Source organism: Eptatretus burgeri, chromosome 2 (genome assembly GCF_056783735.1).
Source record: "Eptatretus burgeri isolate ZD-2024b chromosome 2, Ebu_testis_v1, whole genome shotgun sequence".
NCBI classification, from domain to species: domain Eukaryota; kingdom Metazoa; phylum Chordata; class Myxini; order Myxiniformes; family Myxinidae; genus Eptatretus; species Eptatretus burgeri.
Window position 1 is genome coordinate 70,558,428 of NC_140962.1, and position 21,646 is coordinate 70,580,073.

The following is a 21,646-nucleotide window of genomic DNA, read 5'->3' on the forward strand; positions in this document are numbered from 1 at the left end:
CCTGTCTCTTCATTCTAATTTTATTTGCTTTATTGTGTCTCCTTCCGCTGTAACAATTAAATCATTCTTTTTCCTTTCAATGCTGTGGTTTTGGAGGTGCAATGCACCTGCAACATTCTTACACTTTTGTTAGGAGATACAAGTGTGCCAAAATATTGGCACACAGTTTCGATTAGTAATCGTAATTTTCCCATGACATTGCCTTCCTACACACGTTCAATTGCACCTCTCACTCCGGCATTCTGTGGCGTTAATCTCCGGCGAGACCCTTAGAGCAAGGCCGATCCTGTTACGATATGTTATTCTTTTTCAGCCTAGCCTTAACCTCAAAGTATATATTCATTTTATTTTTCAATTGATCAATTCCTCCAAAGAAAAATTACTTTTATTGGCTTATAGTTAAATGTTGTGATGTCTCAAGTTTCACCACCTTGACAAAAATTTGTGGATGGAGAATCATTAACAGACACGATAGAAAAAGTGGTTTGGAGGCCAGTCAGAATAATTTGATTTCCTGGGAAGTGATTCATTGAAAGAGCAATGGAATAAATGCATCCAAGCTGAGGTGAGGGTTCAGGGAAGTGCGTCTGGGAAAATGAGGGAGTCAATATCCAGAACCTTTTTGTAAATAATAAATCATTGCCACCTGACAATAAAACCTATAAACTATGGTTATCCAATTTTCCATATTAAAGTGGTTACATAAGGCAAGCAACCACAAAGTTATTCTTTATTGTCTCATTATTGTTAATCATGTAAACTTTACACTGGTGTGTCAATTTAATTGTCCTGTCATTATTTTATACACCACCTCAAGGTACAATTCCACACCAAAGTACCATCCAATGCAAAATTAGGATTGTTAAACATAAAGGCTAAAAATGTTTTGATTATAAAAAAAAATTAACAACATTGATTAATAATAAGAAATCAATGATAATCAAATGAACAGTTTGAACAAAACATAAATCACTGAAATTCGAAGCACAAGAACATCAGAAATAAAATTGCCCTGCGTGGGCTGACAGTCTTCTCTTGAGGTTGTAGTTCATACCGAGATTCGAACCCATGCCAACTTGATCTCCTGGTACCGAAAGGTACAAGGCGAGATTTGGGGGAACCCCCATGGGAGCCCCCCCCCATCTGAAATCGAAAAATTTAAGATGGTGCGATCATGCAAACTATCGAGGAGAAGGGCTGTATCAGGTTTCAGAGTGATCGGTTGGTAAATAAGGGACAAGTAAGGATCTGAAGTTTCATGTGGAACTCCCCCCCCCCCAACACCGTGGGAACCTCCATGATCCAAAATTGAAAAACTGAAGCATGAGCAATTGTACAGGCTGCTGTCTTGTATTTATGTGTTCAGTTTCAGAACAATCAGACAGGTGATAAGGGAGGAGCAGCAAAAATAGCAAAAAGTTAATGGATGACCATATGGACGGACAGACGGATGAACAGACATCCAGACATCACAACCCATTTTATAAGTTAATCTCTTTGAGAATCGAGATGAGATGACCTAATAAGATGAAGAGACATTTTAATTTCAAAATCCTCAATCACATAGCAGTGTAACAGGAATAACAAGACGGAGAATTGCTTTGCAAGACATGTCTCCGACCAATGTGATATTTTCCAAGACCAAAAAGGGAATAACTCTGTGAAAAACTGACGAAATGCCCTGAAAATCGAACTTGTTCTGTAACTTAACATATCAAAGCCATGCACCAACTTTCAGTTGAATATGTTAAAGGGTAAGGGGAAAAAAATCTGGAAAACTACAGATGGAATGGACAGATGGACAGATGGAGAGTAAACCTATATTCCCCTCCAGTGAAACTGATAAGGGACTAATAACGAGCAGTGAACTTGATTGGTCGAGATGATGTAAAATGCCATATTTTGTCCGTCTGCCAAACGAAAGGTTTTTGAAAGTGTCAATAAGGTGATTTGTGCTTTACAGTGTTCAAGTATATAATTCAATTGAAATAAAATAAAGATTTTAGAGGTTGTGGAAAAAAAAATCAAAAGTTTACCATCGTTGATGCAGCGTCTTTTACACCATCTTATTTAACATGTTACATTAGTTATTCATGTCTGTTGTTTGTGTCCTTTATGACCTCCTTAAAAACAGTAAGTTTCTTGTTTGGAATGATTTTCAATTTTGGCTGAATGGCAGACAGGTAGACAGAGTAAAGCAATTTCCATCCTCCTCTCTGCACATGTGCGATCAAAACGAATTCAGAGCCAATGAACTGCTCTACTGCAGATTCATTTTCCGATTTATGTTCAAAATATAACATTCAATTGAAATTAAGTTGTTCCTCAATCAAAAACTGACGTTTGTGAACAGACAGACAGACAGACAAAGTGAACCAATTGCTCAACCCCACTTTTGACTGTGCGCATGGGGTAAAAATAAACAATAGATTAAGATATTTGTAAAATATACCAGGAAAACAAAATTACGATGAAGAACATGATAATTAAATCCCAAAACACTTGTGAAGCATACATGATAAGACAAGTTTAACTTGAACAAAGAAGGGTATAGGAATATATCTTTCTGAAATATCTCACCTGGGAGGTTACAATAAACTGTCTTGCTCTATCTGTAGATTTACCTTTGGTTGTGACAGTTTGGCTTTGACATTTGCCTTTCACTAAATGCTGGTTTGTGACAGTTTTATGATTGCACTTCTGAAAAGTCTTGCAAGTACAATATAAATGAATATTACAAATATTATGGCATTAGGGCAAGAAAATATATCTTCTGATATCTGCGAGTCTAAATGAGTCATGAGCAAAAAGAACAAACAAATAAAGGTTTCAGTTTTAATAAAACATTATCAATACATTTATTGTACATCTTTTAGCTATCATGCAAAGGCATGTGGTTTGATTCTAATTGGATGAGTGTATTAAGGTCATGATGTTCACATGTCAACCAATCAGAGTACTCGTGAAATTTTAGTTAATCTTGATAAATGCATCTCCTTTTTCACTTATCAATTGCATTGACAAAGTTAAGGTTAATTACAACACTGTTGTCCATTTTGGTGATTGTACATTCTTTATGGTTATCAATAGGTTATTTGGTTATTGCAGAAAATAAACTTTTTTCAAATTGCTTATGTAGTACTCTTTAAAATTATCATTCGTACGAACATTGTTTTGACTTAAAATAATTGTTAACACAAAATAACTTACTCCACCAAGTCCCGCAGGACCTGGAGGTCCTGGTGGTCCTGCTGGTCCTGGGTTTCCTGGGATGCCTGGAATTCCGTCAATGCCAGATGGACCTGGATTACCCTGCAGAGGATGCACATTACATCATCATCTTCATCATCAGTATCATAATCTCTATCAACACCAATATAATTGATCATAAGCATTGTCATCATGATCCTTATCGTCACAATCCTTATTATGACAATTATCACAAGGATCATTCTTACGATGATCATTATTATTCTCATATCGTGATGATGTTTATTGATCTCAATAATTTTCTAATTAACGATCATTGTACATTTATTACTTCATTTAAGGGTAAAATCTATGTGGTCAGTTTGAAGCTGGTATGACAAGGAGGAGGATTCAGTCAAGCAAAATTGGCCTCAATGTGCTGTAAGAGACAAGCCTCATGAAACAAAGAGAGACAAGTCTCAAAAAGAGGATTTAAAAGGCTCAGCCTTTACTTACCCAATCTTTTATTCAGAGAATTACGGCTATAATATTCAATATTCCAACAAAATATCGGATTTTGAATGAAAGGTTCATCACAATATGAAAGATTAGGCTTTTGCTATGATGCACTTGATACACTTTATAAACATAAAATCCATTAGGCTTATTTTAAGATTTTGAAATGAATGTTTTCGTTGAGGAAATTATTTCCTCTCAATACTTCCAAACCAAAGTGATTGTTTGGGAAGTATAGCTTTTGAATTGTGTTCTGTTTTTGTCATCTTATTATAGAAAGGATATAGTGTTGAGTTTCTGTGATCCTATTATAGAAAATATATAGTCACCTTATTGTTAAAAACAACAACAACAAACAGCTGCATCTGAGATGGTTCAGCACAAAGAAAGTAGCGCAGCATCATCTCAAACCTAACATGTCCTATGAGGAAGCATTCACTAAATATGTTTGTTTATGTTACTGAAGATTACATGAGAACATGATAGAAGTACAGTACTATATTTAAGATGATGAAGAGAATGACAATAGATATAGGTAGAGTTTTCAGATATTTGTAGGGGAGAGGACTCATGGGTGTCCTTCCAAAAAAGTTTCTCATTTCTCATTACATCTGACAGAAATGTGATGAAATTTTAATCAGATCTTATGATAATTTTTTTTATAAGGGACATACAGCTTGAGGATTAAGACAAAGAGAGCTGGAACTGGGATGAAACAGATATCTTTCACTGAGAGAGTAGTTGGTATGTGTAATAGGTTCCCATGCAACCACCCACAACTTTTCTTGTGCCTGCATTTACCGCATGTGTTGGCTGTTGTTTGTGGTTTCATTCCCCTCGTATGACTATCTTTCCTTAACTTATGAGGCTTATTTATTAATTCGTGTGCAGCACCTGGCTGCTGGCTGCATCATTGCTGGGAAAGTGACTGTGCTACTGATGCAGTGTCCCTGTATAGTAGGGAAGAAATTTGGAATTTGGCCAGGGTACTGGTGATAACTTTCCAACTCAATGATGAGAGACACCGTGGGATCTTTAGCATTGATCAAAAATTATTGCAGACAGGTACCCAGCTTGATGAACACAATCATTGATGCCCTGCCTGTGAATCACCAATATGAGAGTTAATAGTCGGGCTGAAAATCAAACTCAGGTTAGATAGTTCAAAGGTAAGTGTCATTGTGTTTTGTTACTGTGTGACTTCTTGTTCTGTTAAACTTTTGTCAGTTTGTACCTCATGTCCTCATATTTCCCTCGATTACAATGTGAGTATGTTGGTCTCTCACTCTGTGTTGTCTAGCTCTCCAATGACTCTGGATCTTTGCATTAATAAAAGATAAATGATTAACAGGAAGAGTAACTGGGAAAAAGTCCATGAGTTGTTAAGTTTCAAAATGACCGAGAAAAATACACAGGTATCATCAGAATAAATGGAGGCAGTTCTTATGCTCTTAGGTTCCATGTATTGTTGCGTTCTATGTGCCGTTTTTGTGGACAATTTGTTTGTTTGCATGCGGTGCATGACTGCAGGTTTGTAGTATTCTTGCAGGGGTGTGGCAGTGCTTCTGATTCAGTGTCCCCCTGTTGGTGAGAGTAGGAACTTGTAGTTTGGCCAAAGTGCTGGGGATAGTTTGGCACAAAGGACACCACTGGATCTTCAACATATACCAACTAATGAGTTGATGACACCCTGTTCACCCTGTTGGGACACCCTGTTGAGGCAGATGAGACACCTTATTCAACATCCATCTGAGGGAATGACATACACATTGATGCCTCACCCTGCCTGAAAAACATCAGGTTGATGGTTTATAGCTGGGCCGAGATGCGAACCCAGGCTAGACAGTTCAGAGGTGATTGTGCATACCTCGAGGCTATCCTGCCAGCCAATTGATGGATAGTGAGCAAGCTATTTAGATATATGCCTGGTGTTGGCTTAATCGCGAGAGTGGTGAGCTTGGGATCCTAGGGTCCTGAGTTCAAATCCTGCTTGGCTGTTGAATAAATACCAGGTGGGGGTTGAGTCAGCCTGTCATCCTTCTGAGGTTGGCAAAATGAGTGCCAGCTTGCTGGAATATTGTGTTGGAGTGGTGACCTATCCAGGATTGTGACCAATAGCCCCGGAGACTGCTTAGGCAGCACCAACACTCTGCGGAGTATGGTCCCAATGAATGATAGATGGATATATAGGCACAATTGTCTTTTCCTATGTCCCTGTTTTCTCTGATGCAAGTCAGATTAATGCGCAAGCTCAAGGTAGAGCTAATTAAGAATTAATTTGTAATTTCGTTAAAGAGACTCCTTAAAGAGTGTTACCTATTATGGCTTTAATTCCTATGGATGATGACGATTCAAATTGGTGGAGAAAGTAACAGAGCAGGAGCATTGGGGATCTCCAGATGATTATGAGAAGGTTTAATCTGCAAGTTTATATTCTTGGACACTCACCTGGAATAATGAGATTATAAGGTCAAATTTTGCAGCAGAGATGTGAAATGATGTCGTCACAATAAAGTGAGAACAGGAAATAAAGAAAAAAATTCTTCAATGGGAAAAATGAAAACGTATGACAAATGGAGAGAGTGCATTTAAATGGACATGTACGTGTGAAGTGAAGAGTTAAAGGCTGAGGTTAGATTTGATATTAGAAACAAAGGTTCAAATCTGCAACTGCTCCTTCCATCTCAATCAAAGCTACATTTACCGAACCAAATCCGTCTTGGTTTTTGGTTATATTTTCATCCAAGTGTTGCTGTTTGTGTTTTGGTCCAAATGTCCGTGTTAAATCATACCTTGTTGTGCTACATTGTCAAATTGATTCTTCGTGGAGCTCAGGTCTACTCATCAGATAGCCGGCCAACAAAATATGTCTCACTTTTGAGGTTTTCTCCCGTTCCGCTTCTTTTCTTCTGAACGTTTTGTCCTTTCTGCCTCTTCAATGTTATTCTAATCTCCTTCCTCTATTCCAAAAAAAAAACATCACTATTTTTCACTCCAAAACATGGTCTCATTCTGCCTCCTACCTGTAATCCCAGTACTTCATTCTTTATCTCTCCCTTTTCTCAGTAACTCCAAACTGAATCTTCATTGAAGAAGACACTTCTTCATTCTTCCTTTAAAAGCTTTCAAAACATTTTTAAATGCTTCATTTACTTATATCCTCATCATGAGTATCCCATGTGTTCTTATTATACATCAAGATCTACTCATCTTCTTTTTATACTTATTGTTCTTGTTCTTGTTCTTCTTCTTCTTCCTCCTCTTCATAGGGCATACCTTACAAAACCCGTTTCTCATCTGAACACTTGGTCCATCAACCCACTTTACATACCTGCAGTACCACCTTTCTCCATGGATTCAACTAAAATTACTTCCACACATCCCATGATCATTATCTCCGTATGTCCAATTTGGGAATCTTGAGAAATCCAGTTTGCAGAGGTTGTCTGTTCATGACAATCAAATCCCCATGTTATTTTACATTGTCAACCCCACCTCCTCCCCCCCCATGTCAGTTCCCTCCCCATATCGAGACAAGCCCACATCCATCAAACCCCACCCGTTCTATGTATCCCCCTTTTCAGCAAACCTCTACTTCATGTCCTTTCTTTCTGCATCCCCCCTCACCCCACCCTCTCAAAACTTCCCCCTCATCCCACCAACTCAAAGCTCCCCTTTTCCCACCCACTCTCAGCTGCACCCTCATGCTGTACCTCCCTGATATTCCCCCACATCTCGTACTCTCCCAGCCTCCACCCCCTGTCCCGCACCCTCCCAAACATCTCCTCCCCAGTCCCTCACTGTGTTGTAGACCTCAAACATACACGACATGGCCAAAAGTATGCGGACACCACTTCTACTTAGTGGATTTGGCCATTTCAGCCACATCCATTGCTGATAGGTGACAGGTGCAGGTGTATAATCAAGCACACAGCCATGCAACTTCCATAGACAAACATTGGCAGTAGAATGGGTCGTACTCAAGAGCTCAGTGACTTTTAACGTGGCACCGTCATAGGATGCCACCTTTCTAACAAGTCAGTTCATCAAATGTCTGCCCTGCTAAAGCTGAGCCAGTCAACTGTAAGTGCTGTTATTGTGAAGTGGAAACTTCTAGGAGCAACAACAGCTCAGCCACGAAGTTGTTGGCCACACAAGCTAACAGAACAGGACCGCCGAGTGCTGAAGCACATAGCACGGAAAAAATCATCTATCGGCAGTTGCAACACTCACTACCGAGTTACAAACTGACCCTGGAAGCAACATTAGTACAAGTACTGTTCATGAGAGCTTCATGAAATGGGTTTCCATGGCCGAGCAGCCCCACACAAGCCTAGGATCACCATGAGCAATGCCAAGCGTCGGCTGGAGTGTTGGAAAGCTCACCACCATTGGACTCTGGAGCGGTGGAAATGCGTTCTCTGGAGTGATGAATCATGCTTCACCATCTGTTTACATCGGCAGTCTGACCGATGAATCTGGGTTTGGCGGATGCCAGGAGAACGCTACCTACCCGAATGCATAGTGCCTACTGTGACATTTGGTGGTGGAGGAATAATGGCCTGGGGCTGTTGTTCATGGTTCGGGCTGGGCACCTTTGTTCCATTGAATGGAAATCTTAATGCTGCAGCATACAATGACATTCTGGATGATTCTGTGCTTCTGACTTTGTGGCAACAGTTTGGGGAAGAACCTTTCCTGTTTCATCATGACAATGCCCCCGTGTACAAAGCAAGGTCCATGAAGAAATGGTTCATTGAGATCGGTGTGGAAGAACTTTACTGGCTTGCACAGAGCCCTGACCTCAACCCCATCAAATACATTTGGAATGAATTGGAACACCTACTGCGAGCCAGACCTAATCGCCCAACATCAGTGCCCAACGTCACTCTTATGGCTGAATGGAAGCAAATCTCTGCAGCAATGTTCCAACATCTAGTGGAAAGCCTTCCCAGAAGAGTGGAGGCTGTTGTAGCAGCAAAGGGGGGGGATCAACTCCACATTAATGGCATGATTTTGGAATGACATGCTGGACAAGCAGGTGTCCACATACTTTTGGCCATGTGGTGTACAAGACCTCCACTCTAAGCTGACAGATCTCTCAATCCAGGCTGCTACTGATAAACCAGACATTATCTGTTTAATAGAATCCTTTCTTCCACAGGAAGTCCCTCTCCTGAGATATTGTGTCATATTCTATGGATGATGATTGGTTTAGTGTCTCTCCCTGGCTATTGTCTCATCCAATTTGATAGGCCTGAACCCCACTCAGGCAGTGGATTTGTTCTATACATCAAGAACTCAATTTCTCACTGTACGTGTATCGATCTTTCACCCCTCAACCCACAGAAGTGCCTTTGGCTGTGATATTCCCACTGCACCCACCTCTTGTTTGTCTGTGTGTTGTACCAACCTCAAAATAGTGATGACTATATATATATATATATATATATATATATATATATATATATATATATATATATATATATATATATATATATATATATATCTCTCTCGCAGACAAAATACACCAACTTTGAACCACTCATTCCAACTCTGTCTTCCTCATATGTGGCGATTTCAGTTTTCACCATACACATTGGCTGGGTGTCGGTGCCTCTAGCACCCACCATCACATTTCAGCAAAGTACTTCTGTGACTCCACGAGACCGACTCAATATGTGAGCTTTCTGACCTTGATATCTCCCAATGACAAATACTTCCATCTGGATTTTGTGATGACAAACCTCCCCAGAAATGCCTCCTGCTCTTCCTTTGCTCCAATGGTTCATATGATCATATGCTTGTGAAAGATAACATAACTCTGGCTATTCTCAAAGAGTGCACTCAGCACCGGCAAGCCTGGCAGTGCACTCAGGCAGATTGGCAGGGACTGCAAGAAATTAAATAATATTAACTCAGCCTGGGAATTCTTCCACAAGTACAGGTCCATCCCATCTCATCTTCAGTTACCCCACCCTTTATCCCACCCATTGTCCACTGAATCCAGTTGTGAGGCAGTTATGCTGAAACAACTTCCCTTCTCTTCCTGAAAAGCAAACCCAATCAAAGTCAACCTTAGATCATTCCACAAAGCCCACATTTGTGTGTCCACTCTCAGGAAAGCCAGAAAACAACACCTGTCCAAACTTAAGATTGTACTTTCAAACTTGTCTCTCTGCTCTAAAACCTTGTGGTGCCTTGTTAAGTCTATCTCTGGTGTACGCTTTCCTCCATCCTTTCCTACACCTCAAATGGCACCACAGCCAAATTGACTGGTGAAAAGGCCAAATGCTCCAATTCTGTGTCTGCTTCCAAATCTTGATTCCACTACCCTCACTCTCTGTACCCACCCTATTCAGTTGTACCTAACTGCTCCTAGACTTTCTTTATTTTGCATGTGAGGAGATGGAAAAGTTTCTGGCAGCCCTCGACTCTGATTCTGCAACAGCACCGGACGGCATCAGCTCAAGTGTCCCAAAAACCTGGTCTGCTGTTAGTCCTCTCTCAGTACTTTTAATGCTACAATTTACCCTCAGCCATCTTCCATCTGCTTGGAAATCAGCCAACATCACCACATTACATTAAAAAAGATACAAAAACTGATCTACTTAACTACAGACCTATCAGCTTATTTCCAATCTTTAGCAAGGTCATGGGATCCATCATCACAGTTTATAAGAAATCCTTCCTCTTCTCCAATGGATTGATTTCCGATCATCAATTTGGATTCAGACCAGGACATCCTACTGTGGACATGCTGCTTCTGCTTTCCAAACAATGGATGGAGGTCCTCAATGTCAGACATGAGATCAGAGCTATCTCTCTGGACTCGAGCTTTCAATTCAGTCTGGCACCCAACCATGCTCTCCAAGCTCTCTGCCAATAGCATCCAAGGCCAACTCCACACATGGCTTACTGACTTCCTCTACTCACTTGACAACATGAGGCACTCAATGCAATCCTTTCATCTCCTCTCCCTGGAAAGGCTGGAGTGCCCCAATGCAGTGTTCTGGGTGCAGTCCTATTCGTAATCTTTAACAATGATATCTTTGAATCCATGAAAAATCCCCTTTATCTATTTGCTGATGACTCCGCCTTCTGCTGTCACATCCCCCTCATCCTTTAGACAGGAAGGCTGCAGCCTCTTTCCCTCTCTTCAGACCTTGACAAAAATCACAAGCTGGTCAAACACTTGAAATACGTCTTTTCAATCCTGACAAATCTCAATCTCTCTATCTATATCTATATCTATATCTATATCTATATCTATATCTCTCTCTCTCTCTCTCTCTCTCTCTCTCTCTCTCTCTCTCTCTCTCTCTCTCTCTCTCTCTCTCTCTCTCTCTCTCTCTCTCTCTCTCTCTCTCTCTAAAAGGACTGCATGGCAAAAAAACCATCTACTTTCTTAGCAATCCACTTGAGGAAGATCAGTCACTCAAACTCCTGAGTCTCACAATCAGAAATGATCTTTCTTGGGCAAACCACATTTAAAAGTTGGCCTCCAAAGTCAGTCGCCGACTGGGCATCCTCTGTTGTAAACATCTTTCCTTGGCACACGTGAACTCTACCCCCGATTCCTCCACACATCCTTTATTTGTCCAAGTCTCCCTTTATTTTGTCGTTCCACCCTGTTGTTGGTGTTTTCCCCCTCTTTCTATACTGTTCCTTTTGTGTTGTTGCATGCTGATCCATGCAGTGTTCTGACTCTTCCATGAACCTTACCTCTGTACATAAAAATAAAAATAAAAATTCAATGCAAAAGGCGAAATAAATATAATAAGCTTGACTGGCCTGTTTGGTATTTCCATTGTAGCTGGTAGCTAGGAATGCTAATATCCATGATTTGAATCCAATATATTATTTTGATTTTTTCATATCTTTTAATGCCCTTCTAATTCATATAAAAATACTTGATATATCTTAATGTTTTTGAGAATGTAAAGGACCATGAGTGCTGGCAGTATAGCCTTAACAGGGAGAGCACAGTCACCTCTCAAGTGTCTTGCCTGGGTTTGAATCTCGGCCCAGCCATAAACCATCATTTTAGTGTTTCATAGGAAGTGTGATACACACACTTGCCTCTAAGCTGTCTAGCCTGGGTTTGAATCCTGACCGAGCTACTGATGGTCATCCCGGTGTTTCACAGGCAGGGTGATTCATCAGTGTGTGTATCATCCCATGGATGGACATTAAACAGGCATCCATTCTGCCAGCATTGGTTGGTGGACGTTAAAGATCCCACAGTGTGGCCAAATTCCAAATTCCTGCCTTAACCAGCAGAGGGCATTACATCAGTGGCACAGCCACACCCTCAGCCAATGATGCTACCCCACAGCCTTGTGCTGCATACGAAGGAAGAAGAGAGGAAATGTGAGGCATCAATTTGTATGATCCGTTGTAAGCCAGAAAAAAAAACAGAGGCCACAATCCTGTTGGTGATGATAAAGCAGCAAGGCCTCTGCTTCTGCTTCTTTGTGGGAGATGCCATTGATGGTTAATTTGGGATTATAGGATATTCAGGAATGATAGGTTTGAAGCAGGTTGCCAGTCTATGTTATCAAAGATTAGCAATATGCAGCCACATATCATGGCCAGGGTGGGGTGAGGGGCAGGTAAAAGTGTGAAGGTGAGTTAGTGGTGAGGGAAGGAAACAAGAATGTGCATGGGAGTGAGCAAAAGAGAGAAGACAGGGGCGTAGAGGTAGTGTGAGAGAGAGAAAAAGAGAGAGAAAAAGACAGAAGGAGGAGGGGGAGGGGGACAAAAGGGAGAAGCAGAGAGAGAAACAAAGAAAGACAGGGAAAGAAAGAAAAAGCAACAAAGAGAGAAGGGAGGAGAGGAGAGACAGAAGAGAGGGGATGGAGAGAGAGAGAGAGAGAGAGAGAGAGAGAGAGAGAGAGAGAGAGAGAGAGAGAGAGAGAGAGAGAGAGAGAGAGAGAGAGATAGAGATAGAGATAGAGATAGAGATAGAGATAGAGATAGAGATAGAGATAGAGATAGAGATAGAGATAGAGATAGAGATAGAGATAGAGATAGAGATAGAGATAGAGATAGAGATAGAGATAGAGATAGAGAAAGAGAGAGAGAGAGAGGAGAGAGAGGGGGAGAGACAGAGGGGAGAGGGAGGGGAGAGAGAGGGGAGAGGGAGGGGAGAGAGGAGAGAGAGAGGAGAGAGAGGGGAAAAGAGAGAGAGAAAGAGAGAGAGAAAGAGAAAGAGAAAGAGAAAGAGAAAGAGAAAGAGAAAGAGAAAGAGAAAGAGAAAGAGAAAGAGAAAGAGAAAGAGAAAGAGAAAGAGAAAGAGAAAGAGAGAGAGAGAGAGAGAGAGAGAGCGAGAGAGAGCGAGAGAGAGAGAGAGAATGAAAATGTTAACTGAGGCCTACACAATTTTCGTCATTCTGTCAGAACCCACGCATTGGAAATCGATACAAAAGCACAAAATTAACGCATGAGTTCAATGCTGAAAAGGACTTATGGGATAATTAACAATGTAACAATATGCAACAGTTAGATGAGACTATTTCAGAATGGTACTCTTAACTTTGGAGGTCATATTCTTTCAGTAGAAAGAATCACTTCTGCATACAGAAGAAGCTGGGACTGTGATAATTAATACTTGAATGTCCCTTAAATAAAACATTTTTGTCATTGTACTAGATGCTCATATTTTGGTCGTTAATTTGTGAGATTATTCCCCAAAATGAGCTGAATTTCCGACTTACTCGCTGCCCTTTCTCTCCAGAGTCTCCCCTTGGACCTTGTTCTCCTGTCGGGCCCTGAGAAAATCAAATACATTTGAGTTTAAGTAATATTCTCAATGACACCATCAAAAATGTCTTATGCATGACAAGATTATAAAGAAATGTTCAGTCAAATGTCAGTGAAATGAGAAATTTTACTTCTATAAATGAATTATCCCAAAAGTTGTAAAAATACACAACTTCAATTAACCACGAGGACTACCATAATTTCACCATAAGCTACTTTATCATTGGAGTTGTCATACTCGGTAAAGACCTGCACATTATGCTACTTTCATAACGTTTCATTGAAAATATTTCATAAATTGTCTCTGATTTTTAATGAAAATCTGCAATGTATCCAGTCTTTGGCACCAAGTACTGCCTCCTGTAGAATAATTTCAATAGCCAATGACTGGGCAATTATTTCAGTGCTTTTTCTGCCACTTGAGTTAATAATATCAAGAAAGCATGAGATTCTTTGAATAGGATGATAAAATGAATAACAAAACTGTGTTTATGATAACAGAGCAGAAAAATTTGATGTAGACAAGTAATAATTTTCGATTACATGGAAATAGATTTCGCAAAAATATGATTGAATAAATAAAACTAAGATTGAATAAACAATTCTTGAATAATATATTCTTTTAACAACATCAGCTGCATCTACAGTCGATGTTGGTACCAAAATAAACAAATAAATAAATAGAGTAAATCATGTTACCTTTACCCACTCCTCCCTACAACTTCCTCAGAAACTTTTATTTTGTTAAAACAAAACTCCACACAACGCACAGATATTCAATCCAAGTGTTGATTTGAGTTTGTCTTATTGCTTTTCGAAAATGAAAGTTTAAATGTAAACATTAATTCAATGCATACCACATTTCTTATATTGAGACAATTACAATTAAACATTAATTAAATGCATACCTTTCCAAATCACAACTGCAACAAAGTGTTCTTTTGCATTAAAAGACGTTTGGTAAAGCATTGAAGAGTCCTCGAAGAAAAGTCCCATATATTACACAGAAAGACTGTGATGATGATGTTGTTTTCCACAAAATAATTATGGTCATGATAAAATACCCATGACAAGCTTAAAAGCAGAAACATTTTTGGCTGAATTACATTATTATTGACATGCTGTAGTAATAACTAAAGGAAAAGCCTTGTGGATGTAAATAAATACCTGAGCTCCTGGAGGCCCCGTTAGACCCTCAAGCTGCAAAAATCAAAGAAAGGTGATAGACAATGAGGTTTGCAAACGAAACAAAACTTCTTGAAAACACATTTTGAAGGAAGTGACTTCACTCAAACGATTTGTTTAAAGAGAAAGGCACAAATATTTGTTTACAGGATTCATACTCCAAAAACCTAATTTGAAATCTATGTTGAATAAGGTGGGCAAAGTACCCTTGTTGGGAAAGGTTGTCAGGGCACTCAGCCCCACCTCCACCTCATCAACATCACCCCCTCCCCAATAGAAATAAATCCTTTTTGATCCTTTCACAGTGTACTGAACAATATTAATTTGAAATTGTTTGCTAACAGCCAAAGAGCTATGTGGTACAGACATTCTAGACAATGAACATATAACCATGAACAAGACCAAGAACGATATCATATGTGTGGGAGGTAGGAATGATTTCTCAATCACAACTTACCCTGAAAAGTATAAAATTTTAACATTCCATTACTTAGTTACTTTTATTTTTCAAACATAAAACGTATCCCATAAAGAACAGCTGATACTTGTCTGCAGTAACAGGCTTATCATGCATTGTATTTCAAATCCTAACACTGTGGAAGTGAGGTGTAACTCAAATGGCAGTTTGTCTGCAGATGGGTTCGGTCTCACCTCTGGAACGGCTCCGATTTCACCTTTTTGTCCCTGCAGTGATTTAAATCAAACATTTTCATTCAGGAGTGAAACATGCATGTGATACATTTCATTGTCACAAATATATTGTTAAGTTATTAAGATTGCATGAATGTTGCATTTACCTTTTGTCCATGCCGCCCTTGGTAAGGTACAGTGATGGGAGATAGAGAAACAGGAATGAGCTACAACAAACTATGGCATCATCAAAAAGACAAGCAAAACCATAAAATACAAGTTCACTTCGTAACTGATTCGGGGCCACCGGTTTATTACAAGCCACATGAAGAGTGGGCAGCTCAGTTTATAAAATTAAAATTGAGTAAAATACGAGGGTAAATGCTACTTCTTTTTTTATTTCTGCAGCAATGCTTCAAATTATGGAATTGTTACTGAAGATTTTTAATTATAAACATTATGAATGGAGTAAATAACAGGTGAAAAGTTTTTGACATGTTGAGAAACTCATCATTTGCTTGTCATGAACATTATGAAAACAAAGATGCATTTTGCTCGGGATGTTTTAAGAGATTCAGCTTCTGATGCATGTGTTACTGGCAGTTGGCAGATAAACAAGAAGTAGAAAGAGAAGATCTTGTCTGGATGATGTGGTATCTGACATGGTACAAAGGAATTATTAGTCCAAATATCTAGCTGGAGACCATGCAAATCTAACGACTAACTTGCATTCTTATGGAAGGCTGGACTGCCATGATCACAAACCTCTTGTAATGAAGACACCACATAAGAAGAAGAAAAAAAACAAGGGATGTGATCTAACAACGAACACAAACATCATCCGCTCCATCTAAGACCTTTTTCCAGGCAGCGGATCTGCTAAAAGGATTCTATAGCTGAAGACCAAATTTCCACTCTTTAACAGGGTCCTAATGCATATGACATGAATTTATAATGTTGGCAGCAAACAATGGCATGATTTTATTTTTTCAAAAGATACGAAGAGATCTTCAAAGTCCACCAGCAATGTTACCAGATAACATTGTTAGGATGTCCGCAGCAATGTTATCAGCAGGGTGCAAGCAGGGTGCTGAGGCACATCCAGATTAATATCCCTTTTTAAAGATGGGTAATTATTCATGGAACATCTTTCCTGAATAACACCAGGGAATCAGTTTATAGTCAGGTTGAGATTGAACCCAGACAAGACAACTCAGAGGCTAGTGTGCCACCTCTGAGCTATCCTGGCAGCCCAACAATGCAACTACATCAATTTCTTTCTTGTAGCCACACAAAACTTAAACTTGCCAATAAAATAAATCCAGAAATAAGAAAGTGGATGAGAAAGGTTGTGGGTTGTTATACTAGCGCAATCATATTTAGTTGTGGAGGAGCATACAAATGAGCATGGGGAATCTGTGGGTACTGATCACGGATGAGCTAACCAGCTTGCACCTGAAATATCATGGTGTGTAATTCAGAAGAGGACCCGAGAATGGTCATCAATCATCAGAAATCCTTTCCACTGATTTTGACATGTTCATATTGTAGGGATGGAAAGGATGATGTTACAGTACAAAATACATGGATGTCCAATAAAATGCATAAAATTCAATTGAAATCAAATTCCACAGAAGTCATGATTATCACAGGAATAAGATTTGATAAAATTAAATGCCGATTCCAGATTCCAGTTCAGGCCTTCGATACGATTTAAAACAAAGGTTCAAGTCGATAGCATTGCTATATTTTCTGATGTTTGTCATGCCATCATCGTGTGCTTCTCCGACACATGCCTGCCCACCTGGAACCTCTACAAAGTTGTCATTCTTCCAACAATGCATTGTACAATCCTTCTTAGGAGATACCCTTATGTAAACTGACACTCCAAAAGATGATTCCATGCCAATGAAGAGCGTATGGAGACTTCAGAGATCATCTTTTTGCTTTTAGGGCACGGAAGGGCTCAGCTTTGAGCAAACATGTTGAGGTGACATCCTGAACCAAACCGTGGGCTCTCAGGGAGCTCTTGCCAGATCCTTTTATTTGCATACAAAAATCTAGGCTCATAGAAGAAAGGACTTAAATGTATAAAGGCAGCACCTCTTACACCAAAACATGTGCACCACAAACATTTTCCCTCCATTGTTATTGTCTAAATTTATGTATAATCATTACAATTAAAAGGACTCCTTGTGGAGCACATTTTTTCAGCGCAATTGGTTAATGGAGACTGTTTGATAACATAGCCACTAAATGCTTTAGCTTTTTGTGTTCATCCACAAAACCATTAAAACTTCTTCAAAAACTAATTGCATTTGATGTGATCTAAATTGTGTGTGTGTGTGTGTGTGTGTGTGTGTGTGTGTGTGTGTGTGTGTGTGTGTGTGTGTGTGTGTGTGTGTGTGTGTGTGTGTGTGTGTGTGTGTGTGTGTGTGTGTGTGTGTGTGTGTGTGTGTGTGTGTGTGTGTGTGTGTGTGTGTGTGTGTGTGTGTGTGTGTGTGGATTATGATCAGTATTTATTCCATCTTGATGATTTGACTTTATTCCCCAAGCATGCCTTGCTCTGTTAGATAAGTTATTATAACTTTAGCCAACTATATAGATGTGGTTTGTATTATTTTAGGCAAGCATATAAAGGTAAAAAGGATAAACAATTGCACAGGGTACCATTATTTGGTTTAATTTCGCATTTTGGTTGGGCGGAAGGGGTGTGGGGGTTGTGGGATTGGTGTCCAGACAGTCTTATAACTTTGCCAAAAATCTGTGTCGAAGACTCTTTCGGAACCTGTCTCCCCCAATTTTGAAATGCTTTCAATGCCTCCGAGGATTAACCTTGATCGATAACACCTTTCCAACCTGACACTTGCTCTCATGGTCACATCCTCAGTCTGCTCAAAGTAGTATTTAAAGATGCACTTGGGACAAGTTTTTGCAAATAAAATTATACATGAATATAATGTTTCATATTTCTGAAACAAAACAAGAGTTGGCCATGATAATGCAAGATGTGACATGAGCTGTGTCATGACTGTGAAGAAGCAAAGAAACCAAAGTGTATTTCATCCTAAAAACTTAATCAATTCTCACAAACTTGTCTCTTTTAAATATAAAAACACCATGATGTACCCAGTTGAATGTGTGCTTGCATGTTTTGGGCTATAAATTATGTCATAATACAAACCGGGATCTTTAGAAAGATATGTCTTGTCAACCGAGACGATACATCACAAACATTAAATTCATGAAAAATTGCTAACACTTTAAACATGATTATTACCTATTCTTACCGAAGCATTCACCTCTCATTGAGTGCGATGTTAGGGCAACATGTGGGGCATGACAATAAAGTTCCAGGAATTCATTGAGAAAAACAATTTATTTTATATAAGGAATAAGTCATTGATGTCCTGTTGAAAATTTGAGGGAACACAACCCATTTTTGATTAGTTTTTTGACTAGTCGATGCTGGCAGATTGATCTACAGGTATACACACTAGTCTCTGATCTCTTTAGCCTGGGTTTAAATCCCCACCCGGCTATAACATGTTATCCTGCTGTCTCCCCAGCAGGGAGAGGGATCAAAATGTCTGCCGTCCTTCAGATGGATGTTAATCTGGGCATTTTGTATGCCAGGATTAGATAGTGGACGTTAAAGATCGCACAGTGTCCCTTGTGAAGAGTAGGTGAGCTTTCACCAGCACCCTGACCAAATTCCAAATTCCTGTTCTAACCTACATGGGTCTGCATCAGCAGAATATTAGCCATGCTCTCAGCAATGATGTAACCTGCAGCCACAGGCTAGCAGCCACAGTTGGTTTGCCATTGCCTTCCCACCAATCAGTCGGGACAGGAATTTGTAATTTGTTCAGTGTGCCAGGGATAACTCTCCTACTCTGTGCAAAGGACACCATGGCATCTTTAGTATCCACCAACTAACGCTGGTAAACGGGATTCCCAGTTTAACGTCCATCCTAGGGTTGGTGTACACATTGATGAATCACTCTACCATTCAAAATATCAGCATTACAGTTTGTAGCAGGGCAGAGGTTTGAACCCAGGCTAAAGAGTTCAGAAGTGAATATGCATACCTCGAGGCTAGCCTGCCAACCCATTGGTGCATACCGATATAACGGACTTTCTTTCTTCTTTTCTACAAATCTCTTGAAAAAATAAAAAAAAGTTCTGATGTCTTGGATTATTATGAGTACTGTATCTCATTCTGAGAACGTTTTGAACACCCTCATACATATCTAAGAGAATTTACCCATAAATGATGATTCATGTTCATACATGAGGGAAGCAGTAATACCGCAGCTAAAATATTCCATGAAAAAGAGAATTACTGACATGAAGAAAACCTTGGTATTTTTAAACATGCTGTACTTATTTTACAAGAAAACTGTATAAATATTTAAAGAGAACATTAACTTTTTTGTACTTCACTTCTACATCATGGCATGGAATTACAGATCCACCCTCTATCTTCCATCGATATAAGACTTATGGTGAAGCAAGTACATAATTCACATGGACGATGGAGACATGAGATGACAACAGTGTACTTTTACATGAATTACAAGGACATTGAAAAAAATAGACAACTTGGCAGAGGTTTACGTTCAAAGTGATCTGGAATATTAATGCCGTGCAGCGTTGTGACCATGAAGTTAAACAAGAAAATACAAATTTGCTATTGTATTGCATAACAGGTGAAGTTCTGAAAATATTAGGGTTGGATTTAGTTATTTACTAAAAAAAAAAAAAAGTTTACGAGGAACCTTGTGTGTAAACGTTAATGAAAGAGTTAATTGTTCCTTATTTTGTTTGCTTTGACAATTACATTGTGTTGTGCACCATCAAGATTAGTAGTGTGTGTGTGTGTGTGTGTGTGTGTGTGTGTGTGTGTGTGTGTGTGTGTGTGTGTGTGTGTGTGTGTGTGTGTGTGTGTGTGTGTGTGTGTGTGTGTGTGTGTGTGTGTCAGTTTTATCAAGCAAGCCGACCAGCAAGGAGCCCATTGTGAGGGCAAATCGGGCAGCACTCCCCAAAGGGGATCTCAGGCTCGGGGCAACTGGGCATCTCCCCGCAAATGATGCCATCGCAGAGTATGATGCCGCTGTCGCAAACACAGATGCGACATGCTTCGGGTTTCCAAACATCCTTGTCGTTATAAAGCTGTCCATCCTGTATGCAACTGGTAGCCGCAACAGTTGCATCTGCAAAAGCCAAGCAATCAGTATTAGTGCGGACATGTTGCTCCAAGGGGGGAGTGGGGAGGAAGCAGTGAGTGCCGCTGGAATAATAGGCAGCCAAATGAGCCCTTGCATGGACAGACAGCACAAGAGAGAAACATTGCAGGTATGAGCAGCAATAAGCAGCAAAGCCTGGCAGTTGTGCATTCAAAATTAGTCTGTAAAATAATGCTTCACACAAAGCCGCATTCCTTTTTGTTTGAACCATTATCATTGCAGGTGAACACAGGCACTGTATAAATAGCCAAGCATAGCGAGTAAGTGTGGTTTGAAATCGAGAATCTTTATGAATGGCCTTTGTGTGGTTTCTTCGGACACAGACTCCATCCATTCAACTCCACATCTGCCCGGGTAGAAGAAAGGTCAGCTTGCAAATGATACAGTGAAGGTACGTTACAGTGCTCCATCACGTGCACTTTTCAAAAACTAAATTGTTTTTAAATCACAGGTATGGTGCCGTCGATATTCATATCACCAGTGCACTGCTGCCTGTCATGTGCAGCCTGTGGCTGATGGTCACATCATTTTCTGAGGGCGCAGCTGTGCAACTGATGCAGTGCCCTCTATTACCAATGCACGAGTACTCATTTTGCAGACCTCAGAATAGTGGGGCAACTTAGCATAACAATTGTGCATTTTGTGAGGAAAGCACCAAATTTGGCACACTAGTAGCCTAACATATTATGAAGAGATTTGGATATTGGGCCATCTCAAATTCAGCCACTGATCGCTGTGGCAGCCATTTTCCACTGCTATCAAAAATTTTGAGATGGCCCAATATCCAAATCTGTTCATAATATTATAGGCTACTAGTGTGCCAAATTTGGTGCTTTCTTCACAAAATGCACAATTGTTATGCTATATTTAGCTAAGTTGCCCCACTAAAGGATGGTAGTGCTAATTCAACGGCTGACAGGTGCTCAAACTCAAGACCCTAAGATCTTAAGCCAGCCACCTAAGCCGTTAAGCCAACACCAGGCTTACTGCACTGATTTTCACAATTGAACACATTTTCCACTACAGAATGAATTACTGATCATGCTGGTGAATGCTACAATGTCCATCCGCATCAGCGGACAGGTAGAACAATGGATTAAATCAACAGGATG

The 21,646-nt window shown here is 39.8% G+C and overlaps 1 protein-coding gene across 4 annotated transcripts in view; it reads right to left on the reverse strand.

Moving 5' to 3' along the window:
- The window catches only part of LOC147032266 (uncharacterized), a 243,837-nt gene that overhangs the window by 76,828 nt on the left and 145,363 nt on the right, over nucleotides 1-21,646 (reverse strand). For 2 of the 4 annotated variants that reach the window (XM_085869687.1, XM_085869686.1), the window contains 6 exons: nucleotides 20,289-20,501; nucleotides 15,453-15,469; nucleotides 15,307-15,339; nucleotides 14,638-14,670; nucleotides 13,425-13,478; nucleotides 3,211-3,312 (listed from right to left, as the gene is read on the reverse strand). In XM_085869687.1, coding sequence (XP_085725813.1) covers nucleotides 3,211-3,312; nucleotides 13,425-13,478; nucleotides 14,638-14,670; nucleotides 15,307-15,339; nucleotides 15,453-15,469; nucleotides 20,289-20,501 — 452 coding nt within the window. The remainder of the gene's footprint in view (nucleotides 1-3,210; nucleotides 3,313-13,424; nucleotides 13,479-14,637; nucleotides 14,671-15,306; nucleotides 15,340-15,452; nucleotides 15,470-20,288; nucleotides 20,502-21,646) is intronic. The other 2 variants (XM_085869689.1, XM_085869688.1) reach the window with 1 other exon arrangement.